General features: G+C 34.1%; 2 protein-coding genes across 4 annotated transcripts; one reads left to right on the top strand and one right to left on the bottom strand.

Annotated features, from left to right (window-relative positions):
- The first annotated feature begins 3,425 nt into the window (after positions 1-3,425).
- LOC112782925 (uncharacterized) lies at positions 3,426-6,484 on the top strand. Its single transcript, XM_025825600.3, has 5 exons — positions 3,426-3,943; positions 4,312-4,468; positions 5,009-5,059; positions 5,215-5,307; positions 6,119-6,484. The coding sequence occupies exons 1-5, from the start codon at positions 3,825-3,827 to the stop codon at positions 6,185-6,187; spliced, it is 489 nt and encodes a 162-aa protein (XP_025681385.1). The 5' UTR covers positions 3,426-3,824; the 3' UTR covers positions 6,188-6,484.
- Positions 6,485-8,338: 1,854 nt separating this feature from the next.
- On the bottom strand, positions 8,339-14,200 carry LOC112782924 (uncharacterized). 3 transcript variants are annotated; one of them, XM_025825597.3, is made up of 12 exons: positions 14,104-14,200; positions 12,688-12,952; positions 12,212-12,294; positions 11,998-12,133; positions 11,314-11,804; positions 11,164-11,211; positions 10,805-10,979; positions 10,351-10,463; positions 10,165-10,261; positions 9,835-10,054; positions 9,190-9,337; positions 8,339-8,986 (listed from the first exon to the last, which is right to left on the bottom strand). In XM_025825597.3, the coding sequence occupies exons 1-12, from the start codon at positions 14,143-14,145 to the stop codon at positions 8,585-8,587; spliced, it is 2,220 nt and encodes a 739-aa protein (XP_025681382.1). In that variant the 5' UTR covers positions 14,146-14,200; the 3' UTR covers positions 8,339-8,584. The 3 variants fall into 3 exon arrangements, with proteins under 3 accessions (XP_025681382.1, XP_025681384.1, XP_072086032.1); XM_025825599.3 differs by lacking the exon at positions 14,104-14,200 and adding an exon at positions 13,526-13,776; XM_072229931.1 differs by lacking the exon at positions 14,104-14,200 and adding an exon at positions 13,468-13,540.
- Between the last annotated feature and the right edge of the window lie 223 nt (positions 14,201-14,423).

Genomic DNA, 14,423 nt, shown 5'->3' with positions numbered 1-14,423 from the left:
ACGTGTTGTACGCTATTTAAAGGGACACCCTAGGCAAGGAATTCTTCTCCCACGAGAGAATGATTTGCAGCTCTATGGATGGTGTGACTCCGATTGTGCTAGTTATCCACTCACTCGCAAGGACTGTCATCTTGTTCGGGATGAGATCATGCACCAACGCCTTCTTCCATCTTATGTTCCCACTCACACTCAGTAGTTGGCCGACCTTTTTACTAAAGCTCTTGGTGCCAAAAAGTTTTTAAGTTGGGCATTGAAGACTTGCATGTTCCACCTTGAGGGGGGTATTAATAGAAATATTATATCAATAATATTTCTATAACTAAGTATAGATATAGTACTTAAGGAGTACTTTTGTGTATATTTATTACTAGGATAGGAGATTATGCATTCTAATTTATTAGGATCGTAAATTATGCCTTTTAAGATAGAAAAGATTCGATATAGTTTCATATCAAAAGATATATATATGTGTGTGTGTGTGTGTGTGTGTGTGTGTGTGTGTGTGTGTGTGTGTGTGTGTGTGTGTGTGTGTGTGTGTGTGTGTGTTTATGACTAATGAAAAAATAGGTTGAAATAATATATACTCAGTGAAATCAATTGTATAAAAGAGTATCATTTTTACAATGACAAGTGAGGAAGAGAGTTTCCTAGTGGTAGTGCATTGCTCTGGAAAAATTTATAGAAGCAAGAGATACGGTGTGAAGTTCACTAACAGAGAACCCTTGAGTATATTTATCAGTTCATCGAATACGTTGTTAGATCTAAAGAACAGCATATTGCAGAAGCTTGGGGTATTTGGGAGCAAGTGGGTGAAGAAGTTATTTTATAAGATCCTTATCACAATTGTGTCAACCGGTGTGAAGTATGATACGTTTGTGATAGCGTCCGATGAAGATCTTCGGGTTCTGTTTCATTGTTGTAGGAGTTTTTCAAAGGTCAGAATACACGAGCTGTATGCGAAGTTGGAGGTCGGTGTCAACAGTTTTGAGGCATCAGCTCCGAATCCTCAGTTGACTGCCATGGGCGGTGCTTCTAGTTCGATGGCTGCGGTTGCATCAGCTCGTTTGGCTGTTGCATCTCCTTCCTTTGCGGCTGATTTAGACCGTACGAATGCAATTGGTTCTGTAACATTTGAGAACCGTTCTGTCCGGCAGCAGACAGTTGAGGTGGCTAGTGGTCCTGGCCTTATTCCTGATGTTGTAGGGTTGGGAGAACCTGATCGATTTGAAAATGCAATGTGGGAGGATGATTCAGACCAGGAGCTTGTTGATATAATTGGGTACAATGATGATGATACAGGTGTCAATCCACATACACAGCATGACCCATCAAGTTCCGGCACACATCAGTACCCTCCGCACTTTTCAACTCTAAACTTAGAGGCTATGGGCAACAGCCGAACGAAGATGCTGCCGTTGGGGGTTCTTTTACAAAATTTCAAATTGGGCAATCATTCCAGAATACAGAAGAAGCTATTTTGAGTGTGAAGGATTATAGCATCCGTCGAGGTGTTGAGTACAGGATCTTAGAGTCAAATCATCTGAAATATCATGAGAAATGCAAGGAGTTCGACAAAAGATGCACTTGGTTGATTTGCATCTCGCTTCATGCACGAAAGGGCACTTGGGAGGCCAGAAGGTATAATGGTCCGCACACTTGCTTGGCTACCTCAATTTCGAGCGACCACCGGCAGTTTGATTACGACGTTATCTGTGCGAGGATTTATCCATTTGTTAGAGCGGATGCTGCGGTTACAATAAAGGTGTTGCAGGAGCAAATTATGGGTTCAAGCCTAGTTACAGGAAGGTTTGGATGACAAAATAGAAGGCAATAGCACATATATATGGAGATTGGGAAGACTCGTAGGCCAAGTTGCCATGTTGGATGTTTGGAGTCCAGTCCACCATGGCCGGCACGGTTGCAGTGTTGAAGACTTATCCGGTTAGAGTTGGGGATCAGGTCGATAAATCTACAGTCTACTTTTATCGTCTTTTTTAGACATTTTTACCTTGCATCGAGACCTTTCAACATTGCAAGCCCATCGTGAACATCATAATGTAAGCACGCGCGTATATACGCACTGTCTCCTCACTTGCATATGATGGGAGCACCCGAAATCTCTCATGGAACCATGTGAAGTGAACCATTATCTGCTTGACTTTATTCTGTTGCGGTAGCTCGCCGAATAATTCCTGAAACCACTCCCATGCTGGTCTTCCATTGTCCATGAACTGCTCAAAGTCAATGAGGCACCCACTAACGGCCTCTCCATCAATGGACAAATCCAGCTGATACGCCACATCTTGTAGAGTAATGGTGCATTCTTCAAACAACATGTGGAAGGTGTGCGTGCGTCTCAGGATGTCGCCTCTCAATGAATGCGCTAAGCAGATGCTCATCAACCCAGAACTAATGACTGTTCAGTCTAGCCAAGTGATACAAATCCGCAGTTTCCAAGTACGACCTGATCCGTTCATGTAGAGGCATATTTTGTTGTCTTCTAACACTACAAATACACCTAGTCGGCTGCAACGTGTGGAAGAAAAAATTATTTCGACACTAGTCAAATTTTAAAAATATACGGTTCATTAACGAAAAAATTAATTTGACACATATCAAATTTTAAAAAGATACGGTTCATTAACGAAAAAATTAATTTGATACTAATCAAAATTTAACGTACAAATCACTACACTATAAATTATTTACGAATTACACAAAGCACACATAACATTCTAACAAATAAATTAACAAAAAAAATTAACTCCTTACTAATGAAATTTTAACATATAAAAAACTAACCCCTTGGTTGATGTTTCCAGCCACGTGAGCAACGCCGTTCAATCGATACATGCGATCTTGGTTTTCCATCATGACCCCAATACGCTAGAGTCTCGATGTCTCCGGACTCTCTCCCAAATGCTCTCACCTCCAACAACTCTTACACCCAATAATATAATCCGTCATTTGATCTCGCGGATTATGTATATATATAGCTCTTCATAAATTGTGGAAGGGGTACCACGGTTTGTGCTCACATTTTTTTTTATAAATCGTGAAAGAGATACAACATTTTATACACACAAATTTCTTTTTGTAAACCGCGAAAGAAGCATCACGATTTGTGCACACATTTTTTTTTCATAAATTGTGGACGGAGTATCATAATTTACATGTTTTTGTAAAAAATGAAAAGAGTTTCACCATTCACATATAATAAAAAATAGGACAACTAAGTAATTAATTTTTAATTGTTACATTTAAGTAAATATTTAGTCCATTTATTTTATTTAGGTGAATTGCCCTCTAAATTAGCACTTTCATGTCATTAATATACAATTAGGAATATCCAAATTTCCAGTCCAAAGTCAACGCACAACTATTTTTCCTTTTCTTTTACTAAGAATGTCCTGAAAATTCTAAAAGAAAATAGAAATATCATATTGATATCTTAAAAAAAAAAAAAAGAAATAACAAATAAAAGAAAATAAAGAAAATGGAGCAAGTGGAATAGTAGATGAGAGCATATTCTAAGCACATCACATAAATTGAAGAAGGCAAGTTATGTTTGTTGAGCTGAGAAAGCAAAGCAATTAAGTAAAGCAAAGACAATCAGTTATCACTTAACAGCATTTAACAATTTCAGAAGAAACTGACCCTCTCTGCAATTTGCATATCTGCCCCTGCTCAGTTTTCGTTCTTGACTTCTGAGTTTGACTGCACCCACCGCGTTCATGATCTTCTGAACGGAAGAGGAAAAGAAGAATCCAGAACTGACTCAACCAAATTGTAAAAATAATAACAAAAAAGTAAAGAAAAAACCGATGGATGAAGCGTCAGGGTTTGGTGCTACGACGTCGTCTTCAATGTTTAGGAATTTCCCTCTCATATCGGCATTCGTTGCTTTCGCCTTAGCTCAATCCATCAAGTTTTTCACTACCTGGTTCGTTTTCCATTTCTCTCTCTCTCTCTCTCCGATTTCAACGAATCTAATGCTAAGTTTGGATCCGAATAAGCTTAGAAAAACAATTGACAATAACTTGAATTTTGTTTTTAAGAAGAGAAAAAGAAAGTGTTTGTACTTAATCTCAGTGAATTTACATGGCTATTGAAGGATATTTCATTAATTGAATTTTGTTGAAAAGTGAAAAATGTTGCTATTAGGTTTTAATTTGGCTAGTGTGATAAGTTAATGTTGATTATGAAGTTTTTTGTATGTGAATGTTGAGTTTGATCTTTTTTGAGGTGGAATTTGGTGTATTATGTTTGTTTAGTTCAGCCTAAGAGTGTTAATGTTTGGTAGATAACCAGGTACAAAGAGAGGAGATGGGATCCCAAGCAACTAGTTGGATCTGGGGGAATGCCGTCGTCTCATTCGGCTACTGTGACGGCTCTTGCAGCCGCCGTTGGGTTCCAGGATGGCTTTGGAGGACCACTTTTCGCTACAGCGTTGGTTTTAGCTTGCATTGTATGATTCTCTCTCTTTCTCTTTAACTTAGTGACTGTTACCAACTCAAATGTAAATGGGAGGCTAAAACCAATTCTGGAGTAATGATATGCCATGCTAACAAAGATGCCTAACACTCTAATAAGGAAATTTGGCTCTTTGATCTCTCACCTTTGAAGGTCCAAATTTCCTTATTAAGGTGTTAGCCATATTGTTAGACATATTTGTTAGCATGATATGTCAATTTTCTGATTTTTTGCAAACAAATCATTCCGTTAAACTTGTATTTAACACACTCGATTTAATGAGCCAAAAGAGAAGCAATATACAACGAAGTAGGAGCAGCATCTAACCTGGATCTCAAGCAAACAGAAAGAAAAAAGTTTCGTTTTTTTTTTTCCTTTATACTTATTCAGTAAACTTGATAGGGTGAGATGGGAAATAAATAAGCCTCTTTCTTATAAATATCATAAATCAACACATCCACATCTTAGTTTCTTTATATCTGCGGGAACCTGTAATATATATTAAGCCTAATTCTGATGTGAATATTACTGGCAGGTAATGTATGATGCTACTGGCGTAAGAATGCAAGCTGGGCGCCAAGCAGAGGTTTGATTGCTTCTGCTACTAGTTTCATCGACTTTTTGTCATTTTATTAATTGCGCATTATGCTCTGACGTATTTAGTGCAACACATCTTTTGTGTTTTTTTTTTGGGCTGCATCCAAACGGATTTCACTAAGTTTGAATACTGGAATTTTCCAGGTTTTGAACCAAATTGTTTATGAACTTCCTGCCGAACATCCTCTGGCTGAAAGCAGACCTCTTCGTGAACTTCTTGGGCATACACCCCCGCAGGTTAACCACGTTGCACTTGATTGCTTACTGTAGTTCATTGATGGATCTAAATTTAGTTAAGAGAATACAGTGCATTGTTTTCTTGTTTAAAATGCGTGAGGAATGAAATTATTCTTTGGCAAAATATAATCAAGATTTGTTTGTTTAGGTTTGATGCTTGAGCAAATTTTGACGAAGTTATTTATCCTTTTAACATCAAAGCTCAACTATATTATCATGTTAGTACACTTTCTTTAAAATGATAAAGATTGGGACTTCCCCTGGGTATGTGCATTGTTTCAGCTGGATCGTACCATATTCTGGTCATGTAGTGGCAGTAGTACTAAGTGCATTTGTCTAAATATTTTGGGATCATTCGTTTTTATTTTTTTATTTTTTTGGTGTGGGGGTGGGGGAAGGAACCTTAATTGGAGGGCTGTATATTAAGTTATTATAACCCGTATGCACTAATTTCATTGGTTTCTAATACGATAGTTACTAAAATATTAACATTATAAGACCGCCCCTTGTAATATATTATGGTTTTGCTGAGTGAACGCTGTGGAGTTGGTTTCTATCAATAATTCCCATCTCTTTATTATTTATGGGAATGATTTTTTGCATTAAAAAAAATTCATGATATATAATCAGTAATAGATGTTTACTCGGTTGCTTGAAAAATAAAATAAAATTCCAGCTAGTACTTTATAATCACCTTGGGATTTCAAAGGACAAGTGAATCTTCAAATATCTTTAATTAAATTCTGTAGAAGAGCTGAGGTTTTATATTGATATTGGTTTTGTCTGTTTCTCTTATTGGTTCATAATGCAGGTTGTCGCTGGTGGAATACTGGGACTTGTAACAGCGGTTATGGGTCGTCTAATAACAATGGCTTGGTAGTGAAAAATTGAGGATCCCTTTATCAGTTTGTCGGGATCCCTAAATAGAAGCAATTTTAGTCCATACTTTATTATAGAAATGAAAAAAAAAATCATCTGTCTTGTTCAGTCAAAAAGAATCTGATATTGTAGTGATAAAAAATTGAATTGTACTGATCGCACTATTTGATATTTCTCGTGTTCCTTTTTCTCTCTCACTTTACAATCTGTTCATCATAATACATTGTTCATTACTAAGGATATATCAAAAAGCGACAGACATACAAAAAAAATGGAGGGTGTCTATCTTATGGAATCATTTATTTGTGGGTGCTTGCTTCTTAGCATGTTTGGTTTCATCAATTATATCATAGATTTATTTATTTTAGTACTGGTTGTCATCTACTGTCATCCTTACTATATGTAATTCCAGTGATGTTGGAAAAGCTTCTCCATTCATCTTCTTATGAGGACCTATAAAATTAGAGAAAATAAATACCCAAATTCGTGTTCTTATGTGTGTGTTAAAACTATGAGTGTAACAAATGCTGCAACCACCTTAGGATTCATGCAATTCATACTCACTAAGTTTGACAAGTCAGCCAAAAAGTGGATCTAGGGCCTCAAACCCAAAGAACACCCAAAAATGACTAACCATGTTTATTAGAACTGCTTTGGTTGAATGACAATATATAGTACCTCTTAATACATTACATTCGTGTTTTGAACCTTCAACCTTGAGTCCTTGACAATGATTAAGGGTGTGTTTGGGGTTCACGTTGGAGAAGAGAGAAGTCCGTTTGAGTGTCTTGAACGTCCCATTTTTATGTTTGAGAAAGTTGATTATCGTTGGAGGAATTAAGTGAAAAATTTATTCCTTTTCTATCAATCCTACCTTCCATTCTCTTCTATAAAAAGGATGCAAGTAACCATAATTTTCACACTAGTTCTTCGTTCATTTGCTGTGTATGTTCTTTGTTCTAAATTTTTTTTTTCTATCAAAATTTTTCAGATCTGTTTCAATCACTGCCAAAATAAAAAATTTAATTTTTTTATTATTTTTAGTACTCTCTTCCATATTTTGATTTTTATATTGTTTATTGTATTTTTTTAGTATTTTGATGTTATTTTTTTAGTGTTCTATTATATTTTTATGGTACTTTTTTATTCATATGACAACTATTGTTGATATAAATTCTTATTTTTATTAATTTTTATGATATTTTTATTATTTTTTGTTTATATAAATTCTTTTTTTTTAACCTTTATTGTACTATATTTATGTTATGTATAAATTTTTTTATTTTTTTATTTTATTCATATGAATTTTATTTATTTCTTATTGTAATTTTTTTGTTCATATGATACTGTTGTTGGTTCTAATTATTATATACTATGTTTGATATGAAATTTTTTTTATTTTTATTGTATTTTTTACTGTATTTTATTTTAGTTTTTATTATATACTAATTATAAGTAACAAAAGAGTTATAAATAATAAAAATGTATATTCCAAAATGATATAAATTAAAGAGTAATAACGTACTAAAAAGATTATAAAACATTTTTTTGTTTGACATTATAGAATGTACTCTCTTTTATAATTTTATTTTTTATTGTATTTATTTTTTTTTAAAGATAGATATTATTTTATTATTATAAAATAATAATGTTTATTTATATGATAAATATTTTTATTATAAAATAACTTACTAAGATCTATTCAAATATCTAAAGTAAAATGATAGGATAATATAAAAAATTATTTAATTGATGTCTCTTTTAGTAATTTTTTTTTTCTAAAAGTGATTTTGAGTAGTATAATCCAAACAACATTTATTTTATTATAATCCATTTTAATATAAAGATTGCCAAACATAAATCACGTTAACACAAACTTACTTTTCATCAAAATCAAGTTTGTAAAATCAATTCTATATAAACTCTCGTTTACAAACTGTAATCCAAACACACACTAAGTAGTGGATAGAATAGAACTATTAAATGTGTGTGTAAGTGCATAGTGTGTATGAATTTGTGACGTTTGGGATTAGAGTTGTCCAATCCATCTAAACAAAAAAATAAACTGCACATATCTTATTGGTGTCCGTATTTTGTATTTTGAGTTAAAATCAAACCCATCCAACAAAAAAGGTTAAAATCAGTCAGCAACTATATGAACAAAACTTTTATTTCGTATTTTGTTATACAAGTCTAGAGCATTTGCTGCCATTATTTTGCTTTACGTTTAGCACTATGGATTATGCTAATTAACATGCACTATGGATGCTTCATTGTATTTTGTTCCATTATTATCTTAATACACGAATACTATTAAGAGAAAGTTATCTTTCTCAATTACCCTCATTATTATGAAAATGAGAAAAGATATTCCTGAAATAATCAAGACAGTAATTTATTAGTTTACTCCCAATATAGCTGAAAAAACCCTCTGCATCTCCAATCTTGGATCTCCAGCAAGTTCAGAAGTTGTGCGCCAGGCAATATGTTCGTCAGGTCTAACTAAAATAGCTCCCCTGTTTGTCATTTTACACATATCCCACCAATTTGATCTTTTTGATCTCTTGATTTCATATACATCAGCATAATTCTTCCATGGTGATAATGCAGCCTTGCTTCCATTCTCAAGTTCTGCAACAGAATCAGTAGGCCATAAAACACACACTTTGAGAGACACTTGGAATTTCTCTGCAACCTTGAATGCTTCACGAGCAAGATGATAAGATTTCTCCAAAGGTGCTATGATGAGAACGAACTCAACTTTATCCCCAGAGACAAGATCAAGTGTAGATACAATCTCCTATAAAATCAACCAAAGAAGGAACAACTTGATATCATAAACCAATGATGAAATGAACTCCCACAGGGGGAAAAAAAATACTTACTTTTGATTAGGTAAAAAAATTAGTAACATTGTGATCAAAGTGTGACTGATTAGAAGGAACACAAAAGTCTATTTTTTTGGCTTTTATAATTATAACTGATATTAACAGTACTACATACCTCAGTCAGTCTGTTTAGTCTCACAAACATATGGGGAAGTCTTGATCCAGGAGACGCTGAAGGGACATAGTCCCTCCGATGACCTGTAGGAACTTCAGCAGGAATATCAATATCATTACTCTCTGGCACCAATGCTCCTTGCAGGTACCTAAAATCAACCATTTTGTGTTAGAGCGTGCCTTTAATGTGCTCATTCATCTCATGATGCATATCTCATGTTAGGATTCCATTAGTAACATTTAGTTGTCATTAGTAATAGTTAGTAGAAGTGATAGATGTAAAATGTAGTGTGTTTAGTCATTTGAGTAATTGTAGTGTTAGGACTTAGGAGAGTTGAGATGCATCTCGAATACCCTCTCTATCATTGTAATTTCTGATTCTAGTTCTAAATGATCATGAGAGGAAGAAAGACTGTTGTAGTCTATTAGTCATAATGATACCCTAAGAATTTTCTAAAGTTATCCTGTATGATGCAGAAAATTTTCCTCCTTCACCAGAGAACTCACCTTATGAATTTGGTCCAACTAACAGTAGAGTTTAAAAACAAAGCAACCGACGGAATTAGAGAAATATGATAAATGGTCATATCTAATATCTAGTTAGGCAAATACAAAATGTGGGGGAAAAAGAATTATTCAGTAATACCTGAATCCAAGATCTTCAGCAGGAAACTGGAGTTGAAGGCTCTTTCCTTCTTCAAATATATGTCTTAGCTTCGCCAACCTTGACGATCCAAGAGGGTTACTTTCATTCAGGAGAGATTTCGAGAGCTGGGCACGGCCTAATGCAAAAATTCCATCCAAAGCTACCTTCTGCAATCCAGATGGTAAAATGGAACCAACCCCATTAATGATAAATTGATGTACTGCAATTAGAGGAAGAAAAACCAGTTAAATTTTTAGCAAGAATGAGTTGTGTCAGAATATACATATGATGGAGGAAATAAAACAAAATCACAATGCTAATTTTCTGTACCAGTGTTTGCAACAGTTGGGTCAAGACCAAGTGCAGCAGGGACAGACATGGCAGCTCTAAAGTTCTTTAGACTTAATTCTGTATTACATACAGCAATCTGACAATGACAGCAATAGATGCTATGGTTTAATTTGACTTCGAGATAAACCTATACTAAAAAAATGTCGAAGAGGACAAGAGAATTACTGGTCTACGTTCAATGTCGTAAGTATTTAACATCGAAAATGGAGCAATACCCTTCATCACAGAAGCAATTTTCCAGGAAAGATTATGAGCATCCTGTATGCCAGTATTCATTCCTGTAATATCACATTAAAATGTTACATCAAAAACAGTGGTATTCATTGAAAAGTACAAACCAAAAACAGTACAATCCTGACTTGGAATTGATACGAAGTGGAGAAATTTATTTAAGTCGTGCAAATGTCTGTGTTCCAACTTCCAAGCCAGTTCTTGTTCAGTTATTTTGAAATGATTAAGGGAACTACAGTCCCAAAATTTTTTAAAACAGACATTCTTTCAAAAATATACACAAACTTTAACAAGCACTGAGATCAACCATATTTTGCATAATACAAAGCAATACGGTTACATAATAGTTGAACTTTAGTAGCACAGTATCTAAGATAGAACATCTAACCAAAACCACCGGCAGGAGGAAACCGATGAGCGGCATCACCGGCAAGCAGGATTCGGTTGCCACAACATGTAAGCCTTTCAGCAACTTCAGCATGCATAATCCATGGTTTTATGTCAATTACATCTATGTCTCTGAACTTGCGACCAATAAGTTTAATGATTAACTTCTCACAAGCCTACTAAAAACCATATCCTTATCAGTGTGAACAGTCATGATTCAATTTAGTTTACACCATACAAAAAGATTGACCACTGGAAACTCCAACTTTACTACACATATTTTATCCACCATTCATTACAGGTTTATTTATTTATTCTTTAAAACAAAGCTATAGACCATCTGTTATGAATGGATGATACCTTTGGGCTGAAATCCTGAATGGTTTGCTGAGGTGGATAAAAAGGTATCTGCAATGAAAAAACTAAAATCATACATTTGATTCACAATAAGTTAGTTTCTATTTGCTAAACATTATGATGATTTTACGCACTTACTAAAGCATGTTATACCTGCAATACAAATTCCCCTTGCCTCAGGTCATGAGCAACAAGGACGCCAATAGCTTCAGTATTAAATATGAAAAATAGCATACCGGGATTTTCCTGAAGCAGAAACTGCCCAAGGCCTTTGCTAAAGAAATGGACACTAACAAGCTTTTGCAAGTCTTTCTCACCTCTCATTTCTATTCCTACAAGCTTTCTCACAGTACTTCCTGCTCCATCTGCACCAATGAGGATGTTACAATTGATATTCCACTCTACACGCCTCCCTTTATCAATTGTAGATGCAGTGATGGTGAGAAAGTCACTATTACTGGCATCAATAGATACACACTCATGACCCATCATGATTTTCTTTTCACAAAAATGTTCATGTCCTTCTGAGCTTTCAGCTGCACATATTTTAAAGCCTAGATTTTCAAGCTGCTTTCGGAGTAGCATAGTTAGCTTGTACTGCGAGAAGTGTGCAACAGAGACCGGGCTGACAACACGCTCAAGATCTGATAACAAGTACAAGATATATGAATCTTCTGAAGCTTAATGTTGACAAAGTGAATAATACCAAGTGATCTATTTGTTGATAGTGCAAAATTTTGAAGGCTATACTGTAAATATTTTCAAACTACACTAAGAATAGTGATCTTCCTACTTCTATCAGACGGGAACATGCTCTCACGGACTACGGAATAGCACCTTGAGGTTGTATGTGATCTACAGATCCAAGAACTGAACCAGAGAGGGAAGTGCAATAGATAAATTTCCTCCATAAAGCTATTGGTGGTTGAGACCTTTGGATCTCCTCAGCAAGGCCATCAATTTTGCGAAATATCTAAAATGGCATCATAGATCAACATAAAACAGTGGATTCTTTGGAAATAATGTAATTTTATTAAGGAGTGTTTCTTACCTCCATGGATCGATTGTTGATGAAGTGTGCTTGTGGATGTTTAGAAAATGTCTTGTTTCTCTCTAAAACAGCACATTTAATTCCTGACAATAACAAAAGAGAATATACCATGAACTGAAATTAACATGAATGAAAGTATAGGATTTGGCCCCTGTAAAATGTATTTTGCATTTTAGAAGGTAATGTCCACAATCTTAAGTGATGACGATAAATCAGGGGGGTAATTTATTGTGCATTTGCAATCCATCATGCAGGTGCCTATATCATAAAATTTTATCTTAGGACATATGTTCTAGCATTAACATATGTCACGGACATGTGTTAGCTTCACAAGGAAACTCCACAGCCAGTGTTAAAACCTTGGACCTAGTGCCAGAAACAATAATAGGTTAACAAGTTTTCAACAAAACATTCATGTCAACATCTGCAACATCCAAACAAGAAATAAGCATTAATCAACAAGATTTGAAGTCTACCTAATCTGGTGAGAAGAATAGAGAGAACAAGACCTACGGGTCCTGCTCCAATGATTAGAACAGGAAGCACGGCATTATTGCCATCAACAACTTCATTCTTTGAGAAACCTCTACTTTGCATGCACCGGAGTAGGTGTGCTTGATTCCCAGTTTTATTTTTGAAAGGGTAATTATGTCTTCTCATAAATCTTAGAAACCCCATGACCCAAAAGTTGGAAGCCGCGCTCAATTGTTTGTGATGAAAGAGATGATTCAGGCTGAAAATCTATCCGAAACAACATGATTCATGAATAAGCAAAAAGTCAGTACACAAATTACCATCACAAAACATAATAATTATGATCAGGCCATTCATGATAAAGGAAAAAGTTCATCTCATTATATATTTAAGTTGTATATATATGTCACTTGCTGGCAGCCCTCCCAGAGGATGCTCAGGAACAAGCAATGCAATTCAACTTAAAAAACATATATAATACTAATAATGAATGAAAATAGAACTAGATATGTGAAAATACATGAATTCGGTATGAAAAAAGAACAAAATACATAAAAGCAATTGAAAAGACGAAATGTGCTAACACTTCATAATATCCTCATAAGTCTCGATGAAAACAGTTCATATATGCTATGATTCAGACATTATATCAAACATGTATTGGGCATCTACATCTAACCAACCTATGCTGCACCAAATCAAAATTTATAGAGCAAAACTAGCAAATAACATTTAATTAATTAAAATAGGACTGTGAGATAAGAATGCTAAACATTACATACATATTAAACTCTTGCGTAACCTTGAGATTGAGTTAACAATGATAAGAAGGAAACTTACATTCTGACATACCCCAGCAAGCAAATTGATTTATTTTAAGTTCTAAATTTTGACATAGCTGAAAGAGAACATGTTTCTAACAACTTCAACAAAGGTGTCTTTGGTTTATCCAAATCAATGAGCAAATATTTATAAAATTCATAATAAGCATTTAGCTCACACGAATACAGTTAAATGAGCAATAATAACGGAAATGAAGACAGATTAGATACTGAAATGACGAAGCTGAAGAGTTCGCCATCAAATGTACATGATTACTACCGCCGTTTGAGAAGTTTTAAAAGTAATTTTTGTGAGTTTTTAACTTATAAAAAGTAATAATATTAATGTCTGATCTAATTTTCAAAATCAAATTGTAATTTTTTAAAAAATTATTTAAAAATTAATAAAAAAGTTAAAAAAAATTACTTCTCTTATGATATTACTATCTTTTCTCACATTTTTATAAAATAAACACTTTTATAAAAATCTAAATACAAAATAATTTATTTATAAATTACTTTTAATATAATTATTTACTACTTAAATTATTTTTTTAAAAGTAGTTTAATTAAATTGTATTTTTAAAGTGAACGTACGTGCGGTTGTTGGGGAGAGTCAGAATCCGAGCTGCCTAGCATATGGACCAAAGTTGGTCCACGTAACCACTCTCTTTTTTGAATTTTTGGTATTAAAGGAAGTTAGTTCAGTTAGGCATAGTACGTGCTTGCGAATGATATGCTTAACAAAAACAATTCCAAAAGATACAGATCATGAATAAATTTCAAAAAATTTAAAACCATGAAAAGAATAACTAAAAAATATATTTTTAGATTTAATTATTTTGTTGGTTTTTATAATTTTATTAAATTTATTATTAGGTTCTTTTAATTGAATTTTTATACTGTTTTTAATTTTA

This window comes from Arachis hypogaea, chromosome 20 (assembly GCF_003086295.3).
Source record: "Arachis hypogaea cultivar Tifrunner chromosome 20, arahy.Tifrunner.gnm2.J5K5, whole genome shotgun sequence".
Classification (NCBI taxonomy): Eukaryota; Viridiplantae; Streptophyta; class Magnoliopsida; order Fabales; family Fabaceae; genus Arachis; species Arachis hypogaea.
Note: the sequence above shows the minus strand (reverse complement) of the source record. Positions and strands in the feature narration are given on the sequence as shown.

What these genes read in the sequence shown, in the direction of transcription:
- LOC112782925 (XM_025825600.3), top strand. Translation starts at nt 3,825, where the DNA reads ATGGATGAAGCGTCAGGGTTTGGTGCTACGACGTCGTCTTCAATGTTT. An exon ending in ATCAAGTTTTTCACTACCTG is followed by an intron (nt 3,944 to 4,311) that starts GTTCGTTTTCCA and finishes GTAGATAACCAG; the next exon opens with GTACAAAGAGAGGAGATGGG. An exon ending in TTGGGCATACACCCCCGCAG is followed by an intron (nt 5,308 to 6,118) that starts GTTAACCACGTT and finishes TTCATAATGCAG; the next exon opens with GTTGTCGCTGGTGGAATACT.
- LOC112782924 (XM_025825597.3), bottom strand. Translation starts at nt 14,145, where the DNA reads ATGCTAGGCAGCTCGGATTCTGACTCTCCCCAACAACCGCAC. An exon ending in TCAACAATCGATCCATGGAG is followed by an intron (nt 12,134 to 12,211) that starts GTAAGAAACACT and finishes ATGCCATTTTAG; the next exon opens with ATATTTCGCAAAATTGATGG. An exon ending in GACTAAACAGACTGACTGAG is followed by an intron (nt 8,987 to 9,189) that starts GTATGTAGTACT and finishes TTGATTTTATAG; the next exon opens with GAGATTGTATCTACACTTGA.